Below are 24082 nucleotides of genomic sequence, written 5' to 3'. Positions count from 1 at the left end.
TCCCTCCCTCCTTCCCTCCCTCCCTCCTTCCTCCCTCCCTCCCTTCCTTCCTCCCTCCCTTCCTTCCTCCCTCCCTTCCTTCCTCCCTCCCTCCCTCCCTCCCTCCCTCCCTCCCTCCCTCCCTCCCTCCCTCCCTCCCTTCCTTCTTCCTTCCTTCCTTCCTCCTTCCTTCCTTCTTCCTTCCTTCCTTCCTTCCTTCCTTCCTTCCTTCCCTCCTTCCTTCCCTCCTTCCTTCCTGTCCACACTTAGCATTACTCACGGGTGCAGGACAAGTGCCTTAACCCCTATACTATCTCTCTGAGACCTCTTCCTTTATAGTACTATAAGATGAACCTTTTTCTTTTTCTTTCTTTTTTTTTTTTTTTTGAGGGGGGGCGTCAGACCCGGCAGTGCTCAGGGATTACTCCTGGCTCTATGCTCAGAAATTGCTCCTGGCAGGCTCGGGGGACCATATGGAATGCCGGGATTCGAACCACCCCCTACCTCCATGCTATCCTCCGGCCCAAGATGAACCATTTTCATCTTGTCTTTTACTTTCTTTCTTTCTTCTTTCTTTCTTTTTCTCTCTTTCTTTCTTTCTTTCTTTCTTTCTTTCTTTCTTTCTTTCTCTTTCTTTCTTTCTTTCTTCTTCTTTCTTTCTTTCTTTTCTTTCTTTCTTTCTTTCTTTCTTTCTTTCTTCTTTCTTTTCTTTCTTTCTTTCTTTCTTTCTTTCTTTCTTTCTTTCTTTCTTTCTTTTTTTTTTTTTTTTGTTTTTGGGCCACACCTGGCGGTGCTCAGGTGTTACTCCTGGCTGTCTGCTCAGAAATAGCTCCTGGCAGGCACAGGGGACCATATGGGACACCGGGATTCGAACCAACCACCTTTGGTCCTGGTCCTGGATCGGCTGCTTGCAAGGCAAACACTACTGTGCTATCTCTCCGGGCCCTCATCTTGTCTTTTACCTGCCCAGTATCTTTAAAGAATCCAAGTTCTTTTTCTTAGAGAACTAAATGTTACTTCAAAAATTTTTTTTTAAATATTGAGGAACCAGGGAACCTGAATGATAGTATAGCAGGTATGGCACTTGCTTTGTACTTGGCCAACCTGGGTTTGATCCTGGCATCCCATATTGTCTCCCAAGCACTGTAGGGAGTAAGTCCTGAGTGCAGAGTCAGGAGTAACCTCTAAGCACTGCTGGTGTAGCCCAGGAAAAAAGACCCAAAGCTCAAATAAACAAAACCGAAGCAGTTAGGAACCAGGATCTGGAATTAATATTGACTTTCTTTTCTTGGTCAGGGGGCTAAACTTATCAATGCTCAGAGGTTTCTCTTGGCCCTACACTCAGGAACTACTGGAGGGGCTTAGGAGATACATATGGGCTTCTGGGTTCTATTTGAGATTTCTGCATGCGAGGCAAATGCCCTACCTATTGTGCTATTGCTCTGGCTCTGCAGAACCTGGATTTTAATGACTTCATTTATAATGGAGTGTCACTGCTTTGATTGTTTTTGTTTGGGGGGCCACACCTGAGGTCCTGAATCTTCATTCAGGATTCACTCCTTTTGGGGGGGCACACCCAGTGACGCTTAGGGGTTACTCTTGGTTATGTGCTCAGAAATCACTCCTGGCAGGGCCAAAGAGATAGCACAGAAGTAGGGCATTACCTGCAAGCAGCTAACCCAGGACCATAGGTGGTTCGAATCCCGGCATCCCATATGGTCCCCCGTGCCTGCCAGGAGCTATTTCTGAGCAGATAACCAGGAGTAACTCCTGAGCACTGCCAGGGTGGCTCAAAAACCAAAAATATAAAATAAAATTTCTCCTGGTTTGGGGGACCAGATGGGATGCCAGTGGGGATGGGGGATCGAACAGCAGTCTGTCGTAGGCTAGCGCAGACAAGAGAGACACCTTACCACTTTGTACCACCACTCCAGCCCCAGGATTAACTCCAGATGAAGTGTGCAAGCTAATTGCCTTATCTGCTATACTATTTCTCCAACTCAGGACTTGTTTATTTGTTTGTTTTGGATTTTTGGGCCATACCTGGTGATGCTTAGGGGTTACTCCTGGCTAGCCACTCAGAAATTGCTCCTGACTTGGGGGACCATATGGGATGTCAGGGATTGAACTGAGTTCCATCCTGGGTCAGCTGCGTGCAAGGCAATCTCTCTACCTCTGCGCTACCGCTCTGGTCCCACACTGTTTTGTTTTGTTTTTAAGTCAGATCTGTCTGTGCTCAGGGCTTTTTCCTACAAGGTCTAGGAAGGATGCCAAGAATCCAACCCTGGTCATCTGTGTGCAAAGTTATTGGTAACTCTAAGCATAGTACTCAGAGGTCACTTGGGGAAGCAACTGGAGAGACCTTGTAATGCCAGGGGTTTGAACCAGACATTCTAGCATGCATGACACTCATCTGAATTTGAATTTGAATCGTTATTTGAATCATCTCTTGTGTCCCTAACCTGTATGTGTGTGTGCATGCAAGCGTGCGTGTGTTGTAAGGGGGAAGACTTTGGATCATGCCATTAATACTGGAATAGTCACAACATGGTGTTTGGAGGTGACTCATGGTGGTGGTGAGAGAACCATGTGGTATCAAATCTGGGCCTCTTGCTTTCAAACCATGTGACTCCAGCCTGTTAAGCTATTTCTTCAGCTCCTAACCTTTGTTATTAATCATGTACCACAGCCTAAGTATTTTCTCTGACATCAAGAAACCCCACACCAGGGCCGGAGCAGTTGCACAAGCAGTAGGGCGTTTGCCTTGCATGCGCTGACGTAGGATGGTCCGAAGTTCCATCCCCCTATATCCCATATGGTCTCCTAAGCCAGGAGCGATTTCTAAACGTATAGGCAGGAGTGCCCCTGAGTGTCACTGGGTGTGGGCCAAAAACAACAAAAAAGAAACCCCACACCTATCTTAATTATATACTGATTTGTACTCTTTACTACAAAGTATTTTTATTTCTTTGGGGGTATTTATTTCTTTTGGGGCCACACACAGTGGTGCTCAGGCCTTAATCCTGGTTCTGTATTCAAGGATCACTTCTGGTGGGGAACCTTATGGGATGATGGGATTGAATCTGGGTTGGCTGCATCCAAGGCAAGCACCCTACCTACTGTACTATCACTCTAGCCCCAAATATAAAGTAATTTTAGAAAAGTTAATTTAATTTTCTTTTATGTAGGAAGGTTTTTTTTTTTCTGAAATAACATGTTTTGATGTTCTTTTGTTTTGTTTTGTTTTTTGTTTTTGGGTCACACCTGGCAGCGCTCAGGGCTTACTCCTGGCTCTATGCTCAGAGATCACTCCTGACAGGCTCGGGACCATATGGAATGCTGGGATTCAAATCACCAACCTTCTGCATTCGATGCAACCGCACTACCTCCATCCTAGCTCTCTGGTCCCTGTTTTGATGTTTTTTAGCCTTTCTTTTCAGGGCATTTACTTAAATTATTTGATTACCATTTGGCTTTGGTTTTAAAAATTCATTGCTTGAGGACCCTATGGGATTGAAACCAGGTTGGCCACCTGCGGGTCTGGAGAGATAGCACAGCAGTAGGGTGTTTGCCTTGCAAGCGGCCGACCCAATTCCAGTGGTGGTTCAGTGGTTCGAATTCTGGCATCCCATATGGTTGTCCCCCTTGCCCCCATGCCTGCCAGGAGCGATTTCTGAGTAGAGAGCCAGGAGTAACCCCTAAGCGACGCCAGGTGTGGTCCAAAAAACAAAAAACGAAAAGACACAAACAGGTTAGCCACATGCAAGGCAATACCTCATCCCCTGTACTATTGCTCTGGCCCCTAGGATTATGTTACAAGAGTATGTAGTGCCAGGAAGGCCTGTCAGTGGCAGAGCACTTGTCTTATATGCATTGAGGTCTTGAGTTTATTTTGCTGGCTTAAAAAATAGTACGAGGGGCCGGAGAGATAGCATGGAGGTAAGGCGTTTGCTTTTCATGCAGGAGGTCATCGGTTTGAATCCCGGCATCCCATATGGTCCCCCGTGCCTGCCAGGAGCAATTTCTGAGCCTGGAGCCAGAAATATCCCCTGAGCACTGCCGGGTGTGACCCACAAAAAAAAAAAAAAATAGTACGAGACAGTTTTCTTAGGAACCATGCCTGGCAGTGTTCAGTGCTTCCTCCTGGCTCTGTGCTCAGGGATGACACCTGGTGGGGATCAGGGGCCATGTACCTAGTATCAAATCTGCATCAACTACATATAAGGCCTCTGTACTACTTCTTCAGCCCTGGAATAAAACATTCTTTTAATTTGAATGGGGACGGAGAGATAGCACAGCTGTAGGGCGTTTGTCTTGCATGCAGCTGATCCAGGACCAATGATAGTTTGAATCCTGGCATCCCATACAGTCCCTTGAGCCTGTCAGGAGTGACTTCTGAGCACAGAGCCAGGAGTAGCCCTTGACAACCACCAGGTGTGACCAAAAACCAATAAATAAATAAATAAATAAATAATATATTTGAAGCCAAAGTAATAGTAGCCCTACCCAGCAGTACTATCTCCAGATCTAAAGTAATACTCCTTTGTGTTTAGCTCTTGGGAAAAGCAACTTAAGATATAAAAGTGGGAGGAGTTGGAGCATAGTACAGTGTGCAAGGTTCTTGCCTTGCATGTAGCCAAGCATGACTACCCAGGTTTAATGCATGGAGCTGACCCAGGTTCAATGTCCTGTATCCTATATGATCCACTGAGCCCTACCGGGAGTGACCCTGAGCACAGAGCCAGAAGGAAGCCCAGAGCATTGCTGGATATAATCTGAAAATAAATGGAATACATTTTATTTTATTATTTATGCTATAGAATTCTTATTTTTCACATTTTTTTCTATACAGGAATGAAACATTATAGATTAATGTTTGGGAAACTGTGTCTACTGTGTTTATTATATTTAGCAGGGGAAGGCACGCCTGCCAGAGCTTAGGGTCCCTCCTGGCACTGCTCAGGGATCATCCTGGGGGTGCTTGGGAGACCATATGTGATATCAGGTATTTGAAATTGGGTTGGTTAAATATTGAACAAGCACTCTACCTGTTGTGCCATCTCTCTGGCCCAGGCTACTCTCGTAAATAGATACTATCATATACAATCATTATGCCAAGATTGAAGGGGCAACTCTTAAGGTATCTCCCTCATATATATATATATATATATATATATATATATATATATATATATATTTTTTTTTTTTTACTCTACCCATCCATATATTTTAAGTAAACTTCTTAATTAACGTCTGTAACAATTCATGACCTGTTGAATTGAATTCTCAGTTTTCGGTTCATTGTAGTGACTGGCCATGAACTGCGCTGTGATGTCAAAGTTGATATAATAGACAGCATCGAAATTGTATCCCGAACCAGGGAGCTTTATGTAGAAGATTCGCCACTGGAGCTTATGGTGAGGGCATTGGATGCTAAAGGTAAAGAGTCTCAAGAATTCAACAAAATTACCTACAATTAAGTAACATTCCTTGGTTTATTTGTTTTTGTTTTGGAGTTACACCTACACCTGACAGTGCTCAGCACTTACTTTTGGCTCTGAACTCAGGGATCACTCCTGGCAGGGTTCAAGGGAGCTTTTGGGATGTTGGGGGTTGAACCCTGTTGGCCCTGTGCAAAACAAGAGCCCTACCCAGCAGTACTATCTCTCCAGACCTAAAGTAATACTCCTTTGTGTTTAGCACTTGGGAAAAGCAACTTAAGATATAAAAGTGGGAGGAGTTGGAGCATAGTACAGTGTGCAAGGTTCTTGCCTTGCATGTAGCCAAGCATGACTACCCAGATTTAATCTCTGGCACCCCATATTGACCCCTGAACCTACCAGGTATAATTGCTGAGCTCAGAGCCAGGAGTAAGTCCTGAGCATAGGCAGATATGGTCCTCAAACAAGGATAAAAAGTAGATTGAACCCAGACTTCTGGCACACAAAGCCTGTTGTGTTTTCTCTGGTACATGGAGAAGTTAATGAATTAGAATTATTCTTTTTTTGTTTTGTTTTGTTTTGGGGTCATACCCGGCAGCGCTCAGGGGTTATTCCTGGCTCTATGCTCAGAAATCGCTCCTGGCAGGCTCGGGGGACCATATGGGATGCCGGAATTTGAACCATCACCCTTCTGCATGCAAGGCAAACACCCTACCTCCATGCTATCTCTCCGGCCCCATAGAATTATTCTTGATCCTTTTTGTTGTTGTTTGTGGGTCACACCCTGCAGTGCCCTTCTGTGCCTTTATGTTGAAAGAAATTGAGAAAATGTCATAACTTTTTGGCCAGCCATAAATTAAATGCCTGAGGTTTTTTCTTTATTTTTATTTTATTTTATTTTATTTTTTGGTTTTTGGGTCACACCCGGCGGTGCTCAGGGGTTACTCCTGGCTGTCTATCTCTCCGGGCCTTTGAGGTTTTTTTCTTTTTCTTTTTCTTTCTTTCTTTCTTTTCTTTTTTTTTTTTTCGAGGGGGTCACACCCTGCAATGCTCAGGGGTTACTCCTGGCTCTGCACTCAGAAATCGCTCCTGGCAGGCTCAGGATACCATATAGGATGCTGGGATTCAAACCACCATCTGTCCTGGGTCGGTTGCGTGCAAGGCAAACACCCTATGGCTGTGCTATCTCTCCGACCCCTTTTTTGTTTTTGTTTAGGGGCCACACTTGGCTGTGCTCAGGGGTTACTCCTGGCTCTGTTCTCAGGAATTATTCCTGGCGCTACTCGGGGACCGTATGGAATGGCAGAGATTGAACTGAGGTTGGTCACATACAAGGCAAATGCCCTACTCACTGTACTGTCGCTCCAACCCCAAATGCCAGAGTTTCTTTCTCTTAAAAAATTTGTGCATAGGGCCTGGAGAGACAGCACAGTGGTGTTTGCCTTGCAAGCAGCCCATCCAGGACCAAAGGTGGTTGGCTCGAATCCGGGTGTCCCATATGGTCCCCCGTGCCTGCCAGGAGCTATTTCTGAGCAGACAGCCAGGAGTTACCCCTGAGCAACGCCGGGTGTGGCCCAAAAACCCAAAAAAAAAAAAAAATTGTGCATAGAGGCCATAGTGGTAGCACAAGTGGTAGGGCATTTGCTTTGCACACGGCTGACCCAGGATGGACCGTAGTTCGATCCCCCTCCATCCCAGATGGTCCCCCAAGCCAGGAACAATTTCTGAGTGCATAGCCAGGAGTAACCCCTGAATGTCACTAGGTGTGATCCCAAAAAAGCAAAATAAAATAAAATAAAAATAACAACTTGTGCATAAGGGTCAAGAGGGCCCAGAGCAATAATACAGCAGGGAAGGAACTTGCATTATACTCTCCTGAACCTGGTTTAATTCCCAGCACCTCAGCCTTTCATATCGTCCCCTGAGCACAGCCAGAAGTGATTCCTGAATACAGAGCCAGGGGTAAGCCTTGAGGACCACCAAGAGTGACCCAACAAGAAAGCTTGTGCAGGATTAGCATTTACATTGTTTCTGCAGTATCTTTCTGATATTTGTAAATGTGTATATTTATTTGTGTGTGTATATACACGGATTGAACTCAGAACCTCACATATGCAAGACAAATGCTTTACTGCTGAGCTATATCCCCTGCCCTGATTATATATATTTAAATTCAATTATTATAGTGCTTGTATTTGTTATAGAAAGATACCTAGGGGGCCAGAGAGATAGCATGGAGGCAAGGTGTTTGCTTTGCATGCAGAAGGACGGTGGTTCGAATCCCAGCATCCTATATGGTCCCCCGAGCCTGCCAGGAGCAATTTCTGAGCATAGAGCCAGGAGTAACCCCTGAGTGCTGCCGGATGTGACCCAAAAAAACAGAAAAAAATGTCTAAAAATAATTTTCTAGTTAGGTTCTACTTTCTTGTTAAAGATACATAAAAATTTTTTTGAATATGTGATTTTATCTTCTCTGCTTTTGACTTGCTTTTGCAGGAAATACTTTTAGTAGTTTGGCAGGAATGATGTTTGAATGGAACATTGCCCAGGATAACGAGTCAACAAGAGAACAACTGTCAAGCAAAATTAGGTAACCTTCAAACCAAATGGATACCACCTGACTTTTTTTTTACCATCTGAATTTTTGGGGGGAGTGGGGATCACACTCAGCAGTGCTCAGGCTCAGGGGACCATATGGGATACCGGGATTCAGCTTCATGCAAGGCAAACACCCTATCGCTGTGCTAACTCTCCAGCCCCACGACCTGACTTTTTTTTGGGGGTGTCACACCCAGCAGCACTCAGGGTTTACTCCTGGCTCTATGCTCAGAAATCGCTTCTGGCACCCTCAGGGGGACCATATGGGATGCTGGGATTCGAACCACTGACCTTCTGCATGAAAGGCAAATGCCTTACCTCCACGCTATCTCTCTGGCCCCACCACCTGACTTTCAAAGAGACATTGGTGTCACACTGAACAGCAGCTAGTTAAATGGATTTTTATAATCCTGCTTTGTGAACTCTTTTGAGAACACATACATTTTACCAAATGGAAATGTGTTTGATAGAATAACTATGGATGTTGTAGGGAATTTTATGATAGCTTAATCTGAGCCATTACTTGATTACAGGACTATACAAATTTGGCCCAGGTATGTCTTCTCACAGTTCATTTTACTGGGAGTAGAGTGGGGTTTGGGTCCCACCTGGACAGTGTTGAAGTTTCTCTTGGTGTGGTGCTTACGGGACCGCACAATGTTAGGGGTCCAGTAGGTTTGCCATGTGCAAAGTAAGTGAAAACCTCTGTACTATCTCTTTGGCTCTTACTGTGTCCTGTTTTTTCGTTTGTTTGTTTTCTGTGCTAAAGATGGAACTCAAGAACCCAGGTTTTGGGCCCAGAGAGATAGCACAGCGGCGTTTGCCTTGCAAGCAGCCGATCCAGGACCAAAGGTGGTTGGTTCAAATCCCGGTGTCCCATATGGTCCCCCGTGCCTGCCAGGAGCTATTTCTGAGCAGACAGCCAGAGTAACCCTTGAGCACCGCCGGGTGTGGCCCCCCCCCCAAAAAAAGAACCCAGGTTTTTTGTTTGGTTGTTTTTTTTGTTTGTTTGTTTGTTTTGGGGTCACACCTGATAGTGTTCAGGGGTTACTCCTGGCTCTATGCTCAAAAATAGCTCCTGGCAGGCTCAGGGGACCATATGGAATGCCGGGATTCGAACCACCATCCTTCTGCATGCAATGCAAACACCTTACCTCCATGCTATCTCTCCAGCCCCAAGAACCCAGTTTTTAAGGCATACCCCTTATGGCTAAACCACATTCCCTACTGACTTTTTTTTTTTTTTTTTGGTTTGGGCCACACCTGGCATGGCTCAGGAGTTACTCCTGGCTGTCTGCTCAGAAACAGCTCCTGGCAGGCACGGGGGACCATATGGGACACTGGGATTCGAACCAACCACCTTAGGTCCTGGATCGGCTGCTTGCAAGGCAAACGCCACTGTGCTATCTCTCCGGGCCCCCTACTGACAGTTTTACTTTAAATAATCTGCATACAGTGAGTGGGATGATAGTATGGATTCTGTCTTCAGTAGCAAGAAAGCCCTCAGGGGCTGGAGTGATAGCACAGTTGGTAGGGTGTTTGCCTTGTATGCAGTCAATATGGGTTTGATCCTTGCATTCCATATGGTCCCTGATCCTGCCAGAGTGAATCTTGAGTGCAGAGCCAGGAGTAACCCCTGAGCACTGCAGGGTGTACGCATCAGACAACCCAGATTTTAGTCCCACAATATTTTTCTCCAGGGACATGTTCCTATTTAGTCCTGTAAAACAAATTCTACAAACTTTAATTCTGTAGACACAGAAGAGACTGTTTAAAATCATTTAGGCCCTTTTTGAAGGAGAATTATTTGATTCTATTAGAAACAAACCTTATTTTTATTTCTTTAGGATTCTGAAATACTCTGAAGCCGAATATTCTGCCCCTGGGTATATAGTGAACATGGAAAAAGAAGAGAAAAAAGGAGATAGGATTTTGGTGTCTGGGATTAGGACTGGTGCTGCCATTGTCAAAGTTCGAATTTATGAATCCTTTTATAAGGTAAAAAGTTAGTGCTATTAGTTCTTTGTTTTTTGATAGTCTTTTGGGGGAAGGGGTTTCCAAGCACTGATCCGGGGTCTTAGGGTCACTACTAGTGATATTTGGCCAACTGGAATGGACTAGACTCCGCAGGGGACCTCAAACTTTTTAAATGTGGTCAGTTCACTGTCTGAGACTGAGAGGAGGAGTCTAGAGACAGAGAGAAGAAGGGGAGTTTTAGAGTGCAGTGCACATTCCACATATCACAGTTCTGGAACAAGTCGACTGTTAAGCAGGACCTGCAGCTGGAGTAAAAACATTTGGAGGGTTGGATAGATGTCCTTAGCAGGCTGCATATGGTCCGTAGTAGTTTGAAGAACCCTAGGCTAGAGGATAGCTAGAAGATTGACTCAGGTCAAGGAATTCAGTGCTGCTTAATCATGCTAAAGGCCACCAGGCCATACCTGATGGTCTCAGATAGCCATGAGTGCCGAGTATTGAACTCAGGTTCCCTGTGTATATTAGGCATCTCAGTTTGAACTGTCTCCCCAGCTTTCATCTTGCCTATAGAAATATAGTTTCTTGGGGCCAGAGTTGTGGCGCAAGCTGTAGGGTGTTGCCTTGCATGCGCTAACCTAGGATGGACCGCGGTTCGATCCCCCATCGTCCCATATGGTCCCCCAAGCCAGGAGCGATTTCTTTCTTTTTTTTTTTTTTTTTTTTTGGTTTTTGGGTCACACCCGGCAGTGCTCAGGGGTTTTTCCTGGCTCCGTGCTCAGAAATCGCTCCTGGCAGGCACGGGGGACCATATGGGACACCGGGATTCGAACCAATGACCTTCTGCATGAAAGGTAAACGCCTTACCTCCATGCTATCTCTCTGGCCCCTAGGAGCGATTTCTGAGCACATAGCTAGGAGTAACCCCTGAGCATCATCGGGTGTGGCCAAAAAAGCAAAAATAAAAAATAAAAAAGAAGGGCCAGAGCAGTGGCACAAGCCTTAAGGCTTCTGCCTTGTGTGCGCTAGTCTAGGATGAACCAAGGTTCAATCCCCTGGTGTCTTATATGGTCCTCCAAGCTAGGAGTGATTTCTGAATGCATACCCAGGAGTAACCCCTGAGCTTCACCGGGTGTGGCCAAAAAAACCAAAAGAAAAAAAAAGGAATATAGTTTCTTACATTTATCTTCTCTACTTGATTTGATTTTTTATTTCTTTTTATTAGTATTATTATTTGGTATTTGGGTTATATCCGGCGGTGCTCAGGGATTACTTCTGGCTCTACGCTCAGAAATCACTCCTGGCAGGTACAGGGGACCATATGGGATACTGGGATTCGAACCACCGTCCATCCTGGATCGGATGCGTGCAAGGTGAATGCCCTTTCACTGTGCTATCTCTCCAACCCCCTTGATTTTGATCAATAATTAGTTTATTTGAAAAAGTCTTTTAAAGTAGTGATTAAAAAAACTTTTGTGAATGATCCGTGGCATCCCATAGTGGAGCCCTACCAGGAGTGATTCCTGAGTCCAGAGCCAGAGCCAGGAGTAAGTCCAGAGCACAGCCAGGTGTGACCCAAAAATGAAAGAGCAACTACAAAAATACGTCGTTCTTAAACAGTTGACATTTTTAAAAATAATTTTTATTGTGATCAATGTGAATTACAAGTCTTTCACAGTAATGTTTAAGGTAACAGTTGACATTTTATCTTTAAACATGTAATTTCAGGGACTGGAAAGATAGTAAAGAATAGAGGCATTTACTTTGCCCACTGCAAAGTTTGATCCCTGGTAATCTCAAAGGGTCCTTGAACTCTGTCAAGAATGATTCCATGGGCCCGGAGAGATAGCACAGCGGCATTTGCCTTGCAAGCAGCCGATCCAGGGCCAAAGGTGGTTGGTTCGAATCCCGGTGTCCCATATGGTCCCCCATGCCTGCCAGGAGCTATTTCTGAGCAGACAGCCAGGAGTAAACCCTGAGCACTGCCGGGTGTGGCCAAAAAAAAAAAAAAAAAAAAAAAAAGAATGATTTCTGATGGGGTTGGAGAGTAGCATGGAGTTAAGGTGTTTGCCTTGCATGCAGAACGATGATGGATCAAATCCCGGCATTCCATATGGTACCCGGAATCTGCCGGGGGCAATTTCTGAATGCAGAGCCAGGAGTAACCCCCGAACACTGCCAAGTGTGACCCAAAAACAGAAAAAAAAAAAAAAGAATGATTCCTGAGGGCCAGAGTGGTAGCACAGTGGCAGGGCGTTTACCTTGCACGCTGCTGACCCAGGATGGATGAGGGTTCGATCTTTGGCATCCTATATGGTTCCCCAAGCCTGCCAGGAGTGATTTCTGATCACAGAGCCAGGAATAACCCCTGAGTGCTGCTGAGTATGGCCCAAAAACAAAAAAATAAAAAACAAACAAACAAAAAAAAGGAATCTCTGTAGGAATGACTCAGTGGCACAAAAATACCTGTCCTAGCATTGTCCTAGCAGTTCTGTTTCTTAGGACTTCTGCAGAAACAAAGGGAAAAGAGTGGGGAAAAGTACTTGCCACAAAGAACCAACACAACTGCCTTCACTGAATCTGAGTTGGCGGTGTGCAGGACAAAGACATTAGCTGTTGCACATTTGCTTCAACCCTAGCATATACTTTTCATAATTATGTGTGCTAGCACACATCAGGGATCAGGGATCGAACATCTTGTTGCCAGGGTCCCATGGAACAGTGCCGTTGCTCCTTGTGTTTCAAATGTGCCAGGAATTACACTTACAGCTTCATATTTGCATGTTTTTCTGTCACTGAGTTACCCACAACTTCCCAAGCAATACACTTTTTTTGGGTAGGGAATGAATCACACCCAGCAGTGCTTGTGATCTACTCCAACATACTCCTCCATGTCTTTTCCAGTTGTGTTCAGGAAACTATGTGATCCCAGAGATCAAACCCAGGGTTCCTGCATGAATGCATTTGGTCTCTTTGACTCATCTCCTTGAACCTCCAAAGGAGTAAAATATTATTATTATTTATTTTTGGTTTTTGGGTCACACCCGGCGGTGCTCAGGGGTTACTCTTGGCTGTATGCTCAGAAATAGCTCCTGGCAGGCATGGGGGACCATATGGGACACCGGGATTCGAACCAACCACCTTAGGTCCTGGATCGGCTGCTTGCAAGGCAAACGCCGCTATGCTATCTCTCTGGGCCCAAAATATTATATTGATTGTTAGCTTTAGGGCCACACCTGTATGCCACATACTTTGGGGCTACTCCCAGCATGTTGCCCATGGGTAGTTCTTGGTAGCACTATGGAACCATGCAATACCAGAAACCAAAGTTGGGCCTCTAGCACAAAAACTTGTGCTCTAGCACTTGTTTCCTTGGCCCCGAAAAAGTAAACTTTTATTTTGGGTTTTGAGCCCAGCAGTGCTCAGGGCTTACTTCTGGCTCTGTGCTCAAGAATTATTCCTGGGTGATGCTTAGGGAACCATATGGGATTCTGGGGATTGAACTCAGGTTGGCCACATGCAAGGTAAGCACCCTACCTGCAGTACTATTACTCCAGCCCCAAAAGTAAGCTTTAAGTAGAGAAGATGGCCTTGAGAATTTTACTTATGGAAAATTTTTCCTTATTGTTTAGAAAGTGAAAGCAGCATTGATACGCCTGCTTGTATTGGAAAATATATTTCTTATACCATCCCATGATATTTATCTCTTAGAGGGCGCATATATCAAATACCGAGTAGCAAAAATGGTTCAGGGGAAAATAACAGGTAAGATGTCTCTCTTTCTCTAAGATTCATCTCTCACTTCCTTTCATGCTGACACATTATATTTGCAAAGTATATGTGTTTTTAGATTCTGTGATAAATCCTTCCTCCCTTTGATTTTTGGGACATACTCAATGATACGCAAGGACTCCTCCAGACTTCTTGGTCTTCAGGTGGTCCCTGAATAGCTCCTGGCCCAAAACCACCTATTTTCTTCCTTCTCTCCTTTCTTTCTTTCTTTTCTTTCTTTCTTTCTTTCTTTCTTTCTTTCTTTCTTTCTTTCTTTCCTTCCTTCCTTTTCTCTTTCTTTCTTTCTTTCTTTCCTTCCTCCCTCCTTTTTCATCTCCTTCCTTCCTTTCTTCCTTCCTCTCTTCCTTCCTTCCTTCCTTCCTTCCTTCCTTCCTTCCTTCCTTCCTTCCTTCCTTCCTTCCTTCCTTCCTTCCTTCCTTCCTTCCTTCCTTCCTTCCTTTTTTGTTTTTTTGGATCACACCTGGCAGTGCTCAGGGGTTACTCCTGGCTCTACACTCAGAAATTGCTCCTGGCAGGCTCAGGGGACCATATGGGATGCCAGGATTCGAACCACCGTCCTTCTGCATGCAAGGCAAACGCTTTACCTTCATGCTATCTCTCCGGCCCTCTTCCTTCACTTTCTACTAGGAACTGCATATTCTTGACAAAAGTTGTTTCTTGAGAAATTCAATTTTGGGAGAGGGGCCACACCCAGTGGTGCTCAGGGGTTACTCCTGGCTCTGTGCTCAGAATTCACTCCTGGCATGCTTGGAGGACCATATGGGATGCCAGAAATTGAACCCAGGTAGTTCTGGGTCAGCTATGTGCAAGGCAAATGCCTTACCACTGTGCTATTGCTCCAGCTCAGTACTCTTATCAAGCCCAAAAGTTCTCTTAAGTATATAAAATATGTACTAGATCTTGGAATATAAATTTGTTCCTAATTCAGTGGAACACCTTCCTGCTACACTCATTTCTCTAGTTTTTTATTTATTTATTTATTTTTGATTTTTGGGCCACACCCGGTGGTGCTCAGGGGTTACTCCTGGCTGTCTGCTCAGAAATAGCTCCTGGCATTTCTCTAGTTCTTTTTTTGTGTGTGAGGGATTAAACCTAGGGTCTCATACATGCAAACCAAGCACTCTATCCCTTAGCTACATTCCAGGACCCACAGTTCACTAATTTTTGTTGGTTTGTTTTTGTTTTATTTTTGTAGTTTGAACTCAGGTCTCAGGTAAGATAGGCTCTAGGCTCTTTTCCATTGAACCACATTTCTGGTCTTTAGTTTATTAGTTTTTGTTTGTTTGTTTTTTGTTTTTGGGCCACATCCAGCAATGCTCAGAGGTTGCTCCTGCTTGTGTGATCAGAAATCACTTCTGGCAGGTGTAGGGGACCATAAGGGATGCTGGGGATTAAACCCAGTTTGACCATATGCAAGGCAAAATCCCTACATACTGTGCTATCATTCCAGCCCCTAAGTTTACTAGTTTTAACAATACAAACAATACCCACTATTCATAATAGCCAAAATCTGGAAAGAGCACAAGTATTCAAGAACAGATGGCTGGATTAAAAAAAAAATCCATGTGCTTGCTCATGAGCTGTGTGCTCATGTTCCTTGTTCTGTGCCACATTAAAAAAAAAAAAGGGGGGGCCCGGAGAGATAGCACAGCGGTGTTTGCCTTGCAAGCAGCCGATCCAGGACCAAAGGTGGTTGGTTCGAATCCCGGTGTCCCATATGGTCCCCTGAGCCTGCCAGGAGCTATTTCTGAGCAGACAGCCAGGAGTAACCCCTGAGCACCGCCGGGTGTGACCCAAAAAACCAAAAAAAAAAAAAAAAATAAAGGGGGCCGGGCGGTGGCGCAAGGAGGGTAAGGTGCCTGCCTTGCCTCTTGCGCTACTTGGACGGACCACAGTTCGATCCCCCGGCGTCCCATATGGTCCCCCAAGCCAGGAGCAACTTCTGAGCTCATAGCCAGGAGTAACCCCTGAGCGTCAAATGGGTGTGGCCCAAAAAAAAAAAAAAAGACTTATATATGGGACTGGAGTAGTGACACAGTGGTAGGGTGCTTGCTTTGCATACACTAACCTAGGACGAACCGTGGTTTGATTCCCTGGCGTCCCATATGGTCCCCCAAGCCAGGAGCAATTTCTGAGCTCATAACCAGGAGAAACCCCTGAGCTTCACCAGATGTGGCCCAAAAAGCAAAAAAAAAAAAAATATATATATATATATGTATATATATATATGTGTGTATATATATGTGTATATATATGTGTGTATATATATGTGTATATATATATATATATATATATATATATAGGCTGGAGCAATAGCACAGTGAGAAGGCTTTTGTTTGCCTTGCACGTGGCCAACACAGGACAGACCCTAGTTCAAATTCCAGAGTCCCATATGGTCCCCCAAGTCTGCCAGGAGCAACTTCTGAGTGCAGAGCTGGGAGGAACCTCACCGGGTGTGACCCAAAAACCAAACCAAAAAAAAGACTATATAGATTATATGTACAGAATGGAATACTCAGGAAAGATGAAATCATGCAATTTGCTGCTATGTGAATGGAACTAAGTTATAGTACTGGATGAAATCATCCAGGACTAGAGTTATACATAAAATATGACCTTTTTTAGGGCCAGAGTGATAGCACAGCGGTAGGGCATTTGCCTTGCATGCTACCAACCCAGGGCAGACCCAGGTTCAATTCCTGGCATTCCCTATGGTCTCCAGAGCCTGTCAGTAGCAATTTCTGAGCACAGAGCCAGAAGTAACCCCTGAGCACCACCGGGTGTGGCTCCCCCCCCAAAAAAAAAGACCTATTTTGGATGTGAGGGTTATTTGGTTGCAACATTTGTCACCCCATAGATCGCCCGGATTGATCCAGCTCTTTGGCTGGCGACAAGCGTGTTTATTGTCCCAAAGCCTTCCCCAAACAGAGCAAAGGAGACTTGAATAACTGTTCTCCTGCTAGAAACTCTAAGCAAATTCTCAAAATGCCCTCTCTCATCTGTGTGAGATGAAGAAGCATTGTATGGGAATAACAAATTTTCCAAAACAACAGAACCTCTGAGTTGGCATACAGAATGGAGGTTTTTGTTTTTGTTTTTGTTTTGGTCACATCCGGCAACGTTCAGGGGTTACTCCTGGCTCTATGCTCAGAAATTGCTCCTAGGGGCCGGAGAGATAGCATGGAGGTAAGGCGTTTGCCTTTCATGCAGGAGGTCATCAGTTCGAATCCCGGCGCCCCATATGGTCCTCTGTGCCTGCCAGGAGCAATTTCTGAGCGTGGAGCCAGAAATAACCCCTGAGCACTGCCGGGTGTGACCCAAAAACCACAAAAAAAAAAAAAAAAAAAAAAGAAATTGCTCCTGGCAGGCTCGGGGGACCATATGAGATGCCGGGATTCGAACCACCAACCTTCTGCATGAAAGGCAAACGCCTTACCTCCATGCTCTCTCCGGCCCCACAGAATGGAGTTTACCGTGTTGGGGAGTGGGTTTTAGGGGGATCCCAGAGTGATGGAAGAAAACAGACACCCTTGGGAGGTGTGGTATTGCAATGTTGTGTGCACAAATCTTTTCAATGATATTATAAATCATGGTGAATAAAGTAAAATTAAAATATACAAATAATAGGGGCAGGAGCGATAGCATAGTAGTAGGGCATTTCCCTTGCACATGACTGACCCAGGAAGGACCTAGGTTCGATCCCTGGCATCCCATATGGTCTCTCCAAGCCACGAGTGATTTCTGAATGCAAGCCATGAGTAACTCCTGAGCATCACCAGGTGTTCCCCCCAAAACAAACAAACAAACAAACAAACAAACAAAAAAGACCCAATAACAACATTAACTCATTCCCTCCCCCAAATGACTACATATAGAAATCTATCATAATGGAAAATAAATTAGTTGTGGAATATATTCATATTTAGATTTGCTTCCAAGTTGTTGGGTTTTTTTGTTTGTTTGTTTGTTTTGGTTTTTGGGTCACACCCAGCAGTATTCAGGGGTTACTCCTGGCTTTTAGCCCAGACATCACTCCTGGCAGACTCAGGATCACATATGGGATGTTGGGGATCAAACCCAGTTGGCTTTATGCAAAGCAAATACCCTACCCATTATGTTATTGCTCCACCCCCCTGCTTCATAATTTTTTGGTTTGTTTTGGTTCATGCTGAGCAGTGTTCCACTGCTCTATGCTCAGGGGTCTCTCCTGACTGTTTTTGGAGGACTATATGAGATGTCAGGGACAGAACCAGGGTTGGGTACATGCAAGACAAACTGTTCTGTCTCTCCACTCCTTTTCCCCAACTTTATTTTTATAATCCATAATAGACCATTGTAGTTGGATGGTTATTCTTGTTCAACTTATGTATCTTTTGTGTCTTGCAGAGGTGGAATCTCCCCTGAGACAGTATACACTGGAATTGCAAGACCATAGACCTGAATGTAATGGAAGTTTTTCTGGGAAAGTTGCTTCACTGGATGAGAAAACAGCCACAGTGACTGCTCTCCAACTGGGCCAAACAAACCTTGTCTTTGTCCATAAAAGTATCCTTTGCTCAGTTTTTGCAGTCAATCTGTTTCTCCAAATATGCTAGACATATTCCAAATAATTTCTAAGAGTTTTCATAATGTAATTGTTGTTCTTTTGGGGGAGCCTTACACCCAGCTGTGCTCAGACCTTACTCTTGGTTCTGCATTTAAGAATCTCAGGGATGGGCCGGGAAGGTGGCGCTAGAGGTAAGGTGTCTGCCTTAAAAGCGCTAGCCAAGGAACGGACCGCGGTTCGATCCCCCGGCGTCCCATATGGTCCCCCCAAGCCAGGGGCGATTTCTGAGCACATAGCCAGGAGTAACCCCTGAGCGTCAAACGGGTGTGGCCCAAAAAAAAAAAAAAAAAGAATCTCAGGGATTCTTTCTTTTTTTTTTCTTTTTATTTGTTTTTGGTTTTTGGGCCACACCCGGCGGTGCTCAGGGGTTACTCCTGGCTGTCTGCTCAGAAATAGCTCCTGGCAAGCACGGGGGACCATATGGGACACCGGGATTCGAACCAACCACCTTAGGTCCTGGATCGGCTGCTTGCAAGGCAAACGCCACTGTGCTATCTCTCCGGGCCCGTCTCAGGGATTCTTAATCTCAGGGAACTATATGGGATGCTAGTGATCCAACCTGGGTAGGGCGCTATAAGGCAAACGCCCTACCCACTAGACTATCTCTCTGATAAGAGAGTGTTGGAAGTAATGAACCATATAGATTACCTGGGTAAAAGAGCACCAGATAGAAGAAATAGATATTGCAAAGATGTTAAAACAGGACTATGGGGGGCCGGGTAGGTGGCGCTGGAGGTAAGGTGTCTGCCTTGCAAGCGCTAGCCAAGGAAGGACCTCGGTTCGATCCCCCGGCGTCCCATATGGTCCCCCCAAGCCAGGGGCGATTTCTGAGCACATAGCCAGGAGTAACCCCTGAGCGTCAAACGGGTGTGGCCCAAAAACCAAAAAAAAAAAAAAAAAACCAAAAAAAAAAAACAGGACTATGGGGGGCCGGAGAGATAGCATAAAGGTAAGGCGTTTGCCTTTCATGCAGAAGGTCATCAGTTCGAATCCTGGCATCCCATATGGTCCCCCGTGCCTGCCAGGAGCAATTTCTGAGCATGGAGCCAGGAGTAACCCCTGAGCACTGCCGGGTGTGACCCACAAAAAAAAAAAAAAAAAACAGGACTATGGGTTCTGGAGAGAATTTCATTGGGTAGGCCACTTACTTGTTTTGCATGTGGCCAACATGGGTTTCAGTTTCTGGCATCCCTTCTGGTCCCCCAAGCACTTTCAGGAATAAATCCCAGAGCACAGAGCCAGGAGTTAACCATTAGCATCACCAGGTGCTAAGACAAAATAATAAAATAAAACAAACAAGTCAAAATAATAAAATAAAACAGGAGTGTGTTTGCAATGTTAAAGAACAAAGAAGACACTAAGACTGATGAACGGAAAATCTAGGGGAAAAAGTAGGAAAGATCATCAAGTAGAAGTCTTTTTTTTTTTGGGGGGGGGCCACACCTGGCAGTGCTCAGGGGTTACTCCTGGCTATCTGCTCAGAAATAGCTCCTGGCAGGCACGGGGGACCATATGGGACTCGGGGATTCGAACCAAGCACCTTAGGTCCTGGGCCGGCTGCTTGCAAGGCAAACGCTGCTGTTCTATCTCTCCGGCCCCTATCAAGTAGAAGTTTAGTAGGATCGTATAGACTCACACTAAGAATCTATTAGGCAATGAAAGGAATAGGTTTTTTGTTTGGTTTGGTTTTGGTTTTGGTTTTTGGGCCATACCGGTGACGCTTTGGGGTTACTCCTGGCTATGCATTCAGAAATCACTCCTGGCTTAGGGGACCATATGGGACGCCAGGGGATTGAACCGTGGTTCATCTTGGGCTGGCTCATGCAAAGCAGACACCTTACCACTAACACTACCGCTCCAGCCCCCAGGAATAGTATTTTTTGTAGAATAGTATGTGTTACCATTTTCATTTTTTCTCTAATACATACTGAGGAAAGGTATTGGTCCAAAGTTGGTTTTTTGTTTTCGGGTCACACTTGGCAATGCTCAGGGGTTACTCTTGACTCTGCCCTCAGGAATCATCAATTCCTGTCAGTGCTCAGGAGACCATATGGTATGATGGGGATCAAACTGGGTGGGCCACATGTAAGGCAGGTGCTATACCCGCTATGCTATGGCTCCAACCTCTGTTTTCTAGTTTCACAACAAATACTTCCAAATAAAACCTCTAAAGAAGTCATTGATATTTATGGAACCACAATTCACAAAGTGTCGGATACTTTCCTGAATTGTCAAAGCAAACTTTACATTCTTTTACATGTTATATTGTCCATTAATATTTCTATTCCACAATAACAATATTAAATGCATTATATTTGTCTTTCATGATTAGTTCCATTAAATTTTTTCACTTATATGGTGTTCACACACATTCTTGTCAGAGAGTACACTTTCTGGCTGTGGTACTCAAATCTGTTTTAGTTGTGTTTGCTGGGGCTTCCATCCTCTTACATACACCTGGCTGTGATGTGGATAGAAGTAGTTTCTAGCACATGTGGGACACTTAGGATTTGAACTTATAAACATTCACTTTCAAGGCATTCTAAATTATGGGTCCCTCCAAAAAGTAGAATTTTTGTCAGTTATTTTATTCCTCTGGTAGATTGTATTTCTCTTTTCACCTAAATCTAGTGTATAAAATTTCCTTAAACAGAAATTAAGATATCCATATGCGATTTGTGTCTGGACTCCCAAATTGCACCGTGTATGTTGTACAGCCTGCGTTTTTAGGTATTTTTATTTATTTTATTTTATTTTTGGTTTTTGTGTCACACCCAGCTGTGCTCAGGAATTAATTACTCCTGATAAGTGCAGTGGACCATATGCTGTACCACAGATTGAACTTGAGTCAGTTGCTCATGTAAAGCTTTGTCCAAGGCAAACACCCTACCACTGTGCTATCACTCTGGCCCCTAGAAAAATAATTAAAAAAATAAAGTATGAAGCACCTTGTAATGTATGTGAAACAATTATCAAAATATTGTAAAAGAAAACAATTTTGGATTAGGAAAAGAGACTGTACAAAGAAAAAAATACAATATCTATAGGCACAATAAAATAAGGAATCTGGGGCTAGAGCAGTAGCACAGTGGTAGGGTGTATGCCTTGCATGAAGCCGAACCAGGACAGACGGGGCTTATCCCCGGCATCCCATCTGATCCCCCGAGCCTGTCAGGAGTGATTTCTGAGTGCAGAGCCACGAGTAACCCTGAGCATTGCCGGGTGTGGCTCAAACCTTCCCAAAAAAACAAATTTGAAAGAAGCTGAAATATTGCCTACATATTAAGAATGAACTAAAATTATAGCTTATGTTTGTGTGCAGACATTAATATAAATGTTCCTTTATAGTAAGATGAGCAGACTAATTTAGATCTATAAAATTTCAAATTATACAATTTTATAGAAGATACTCAAGAATCTATTTTGGAAAATCTTTATTAGTGAGTTTTGGTCCTTTTGAACAGCTTTTAAGAAAGCTGTTGCCCTCTTCTCGTACTTCTTTTCTTGTTTTTTGTTTATTTTTTTATAGGTTTCACAGTCCAACCTGGAGATAGATGGAGTCTAGAGGTGGGACAGGTGTACACCATTACAATGGAAGTATTTGATAAAAGTAGTACCAAAGTCTATACTTCAGATGTGAGTCTCAATTTTTCAATCTCTTGTAGCGATAACTCCTTGACTAAGCCTTCTTTCTTGCCGGGGGGTTTCTAGATATTTTCTTTGGAAACACAGGTCATTACTTTTTGTGTTTTGGACCGCATCCAGATCCAAATAGATCCAAATCTTCACAGTGGTCAAAGAGACTATATGTGGTTCCAGGAAAAGAACTTAGGTGGATTCTGCGGGAAACAATTGCCTTAACCATGAAATGATCTCTTCTGCCCCTAAAGAGATGAAGGAGAGTGCCATTGTTAACCCTGTGGAAGAACTCTTTTCTACAACTTTATTTCAGAGATGATTACCTTAGTTATTTTAATGGTGAAGTAGTATTGTAACATCAAACTTAATATTTCACTCACTTCAGGATCCATTTCCTCCCTCTGAGAACTGTTCATTTAGAAATGAGAAAAAGTAACGCCATTATATAAGATAATTCTAATGGATTACTTGCCATTAATAACCAGTGCCATTTGAAAGTTATATTATTCTCAGACCAGAGCGATAGCACAACAGTAGGGCATTTGCCTTGCACATGTCCAACCCAGAAAGGACCCTGGTATGATTTCCAGCAGCCCATATGGTCCTCCAAGCCTGCCAAGAGCGATTTCTGAGTGCAGAGCTAGGAATAACCCCTGAGTGGCACCGAGTGTGACACAAAACCCCACCAAAAGTTATATCATTCTGGGCCCGGAGAGATAGCACAGCGGCGTTTGCCTTGCAAGCAGCCAATCCAGGACCAAAAGTGGTTGGTTCGAATCCCGGTGTCCCATATGGTCCCCCGTGCCTGCCAGGAGCAATTTCTGAGCAGACAGCCAGGAGTAACCCCTGAGCAACGCTGGGTGTGGCCCAAAAACCAAAAAAAAAAAAAAAAAAAAAAGTTATATCATTCTAATATACAATTTCTATGGGAGAGAATAAATATTTTGTTTTCGTTCCCTTTTTCTCAAATGGAATAGTATGCTTTATTAAAAAAAAAACTCTTGTAGTTATGATAGTTTTAGGAGAAAGGAACAACTTCAGATTTATGTTACTGTGGACTGCTTTTCAGAATTTCAGGATTATGTACCAGTTTCCAAAAGAGTACTTTGAAGAGAAGCTAAGTACTACTAATGGATCCTATCATGTAGTAAAAACTCTGAGAGATGGTGTCATGGTAATAAATGCATCCCTGGTTGCCGTCCTTTCCCAGGTAGGAAATTAAAGAAAGTTCCCAAATCTTAAGAATACTGACAAGTCTTGGCCTCATTAATTTACAAATAGAAATTTGCCATTTCCCACTCTGTCTTTTACAAAAATAAAGAATTGGGGGGCCGGGAAGGTGGCGCTAGAGGTAAGGTGTCTACCTTGCAAGTGCTAGCGTAGGACAGACTGCGGTTTGATCCCCCGGCGTCCCATATGGTCCCCCCAAGCCAGGGGCGATTTCTGAGCTCATAGCCAGGAGTAACCCCTGAGCATCAAACGGGTGTGGCCCAAAAACAAAAAAACAAAAAAACAAACAAAAAAAAAAAAAGAATTGGTGGGGCTGGAGATAGCATGAGGTAAGGCATTTGCCTTTCATGCAGAAGGATGGTGGTTCGAATCCCAGCATCCCATATGGTCCCCTGTGCCTGCCAGGGTCAATTTCTGAGCCTAGAGTCAGGAGTAACCCCTGAGCACTGCCGGTGTGACCCCCCCAAAAAAAAAGAATTGGTAAATATATATATATATATATATATATATATATATATATATATATATATATTTGGTTTTGGGGCCATACCCAGCGGTGCTCAGGGGTTACTCCTGGCTGTCTGCTCAGAAATAGCTCCTGGCAGGCACGGGGGACCATATGGGACACCGGAATTCGAACCAATCACCTTTGGTCCTGGATCGGCTGCTTGCAAGGCAAACGCTGCTGTGCTATCTCTCCGGGCCTAAGAATTGGTAAATATTTATATTTATATCTCTACAAATTTCTTTTTCTTTTTTGCCTTTTTGGGCCACACCCAGTGATGCTCAGGGGTTATTCCTGGCTATGCACTCAGAAATCGCT

The 24082-nt window shown here is 44.2% G+C and overlaps 1 protein-coding gene across 1 annotated transcript in view; it reads left to right on the top strand.

Moving 5' to 3' along the window:
- NUP210L (nucleoporin 210 like) overlaps positions 1 to 24082 on the top strand; it is a 124672-nt gene that overhangs the window by 6108 nt on the left and 94482 nt on the right. Inside the window, exons 3-10 of the mRNA XM_049781600.1 lie at positions 5287 to 5418; positions 7917 to 8010; positions 9866 to 10016; positions 13625 to 13757; positions 18171 to 18329; positions 21052 to 21120; positions 21920 to 22026; positions 23099 to 23239. Coding sequence (XP_049637557.1) covers positions 5287 to 5418; positions 7917 to 8010; positions 9866 to 10016; positions 13625 to 13757; positions 18171 to 18329; positions 21052 to 21120; positions 21920 to 22026; positions 23099 to 23239 — 986 coding nt within the window. The remainder of the gene's footprint in view (positions 1 to 5286; positions 5419 to 7916; positions 8011 to 9865; positions 10017 to 13624; positions 13758 to 18170; positions 18330 to 21051; positions 21121 to 21919; positions 22027 to 23098; positions 23240 to 24082) is intronic.

This window comes from Suncus etruscus, chromosome 10 (genome assembly GCF_024139225.1).
Source record: "Suncus etruscus isolate mSunEtr1 chromosome 10, mSunEtr1.pri.cur, whole genome shotgun sequence".
NCBI classification, from domain to species: Eukaryota; Metazoa; Chordata; class Mammalia; order Eulipotyphla; family Soricidae; genus Suncus; species Suncus etruscus.
This window is presented reverse-complemented; position numbering and strand designations above follow the sequence as displayed.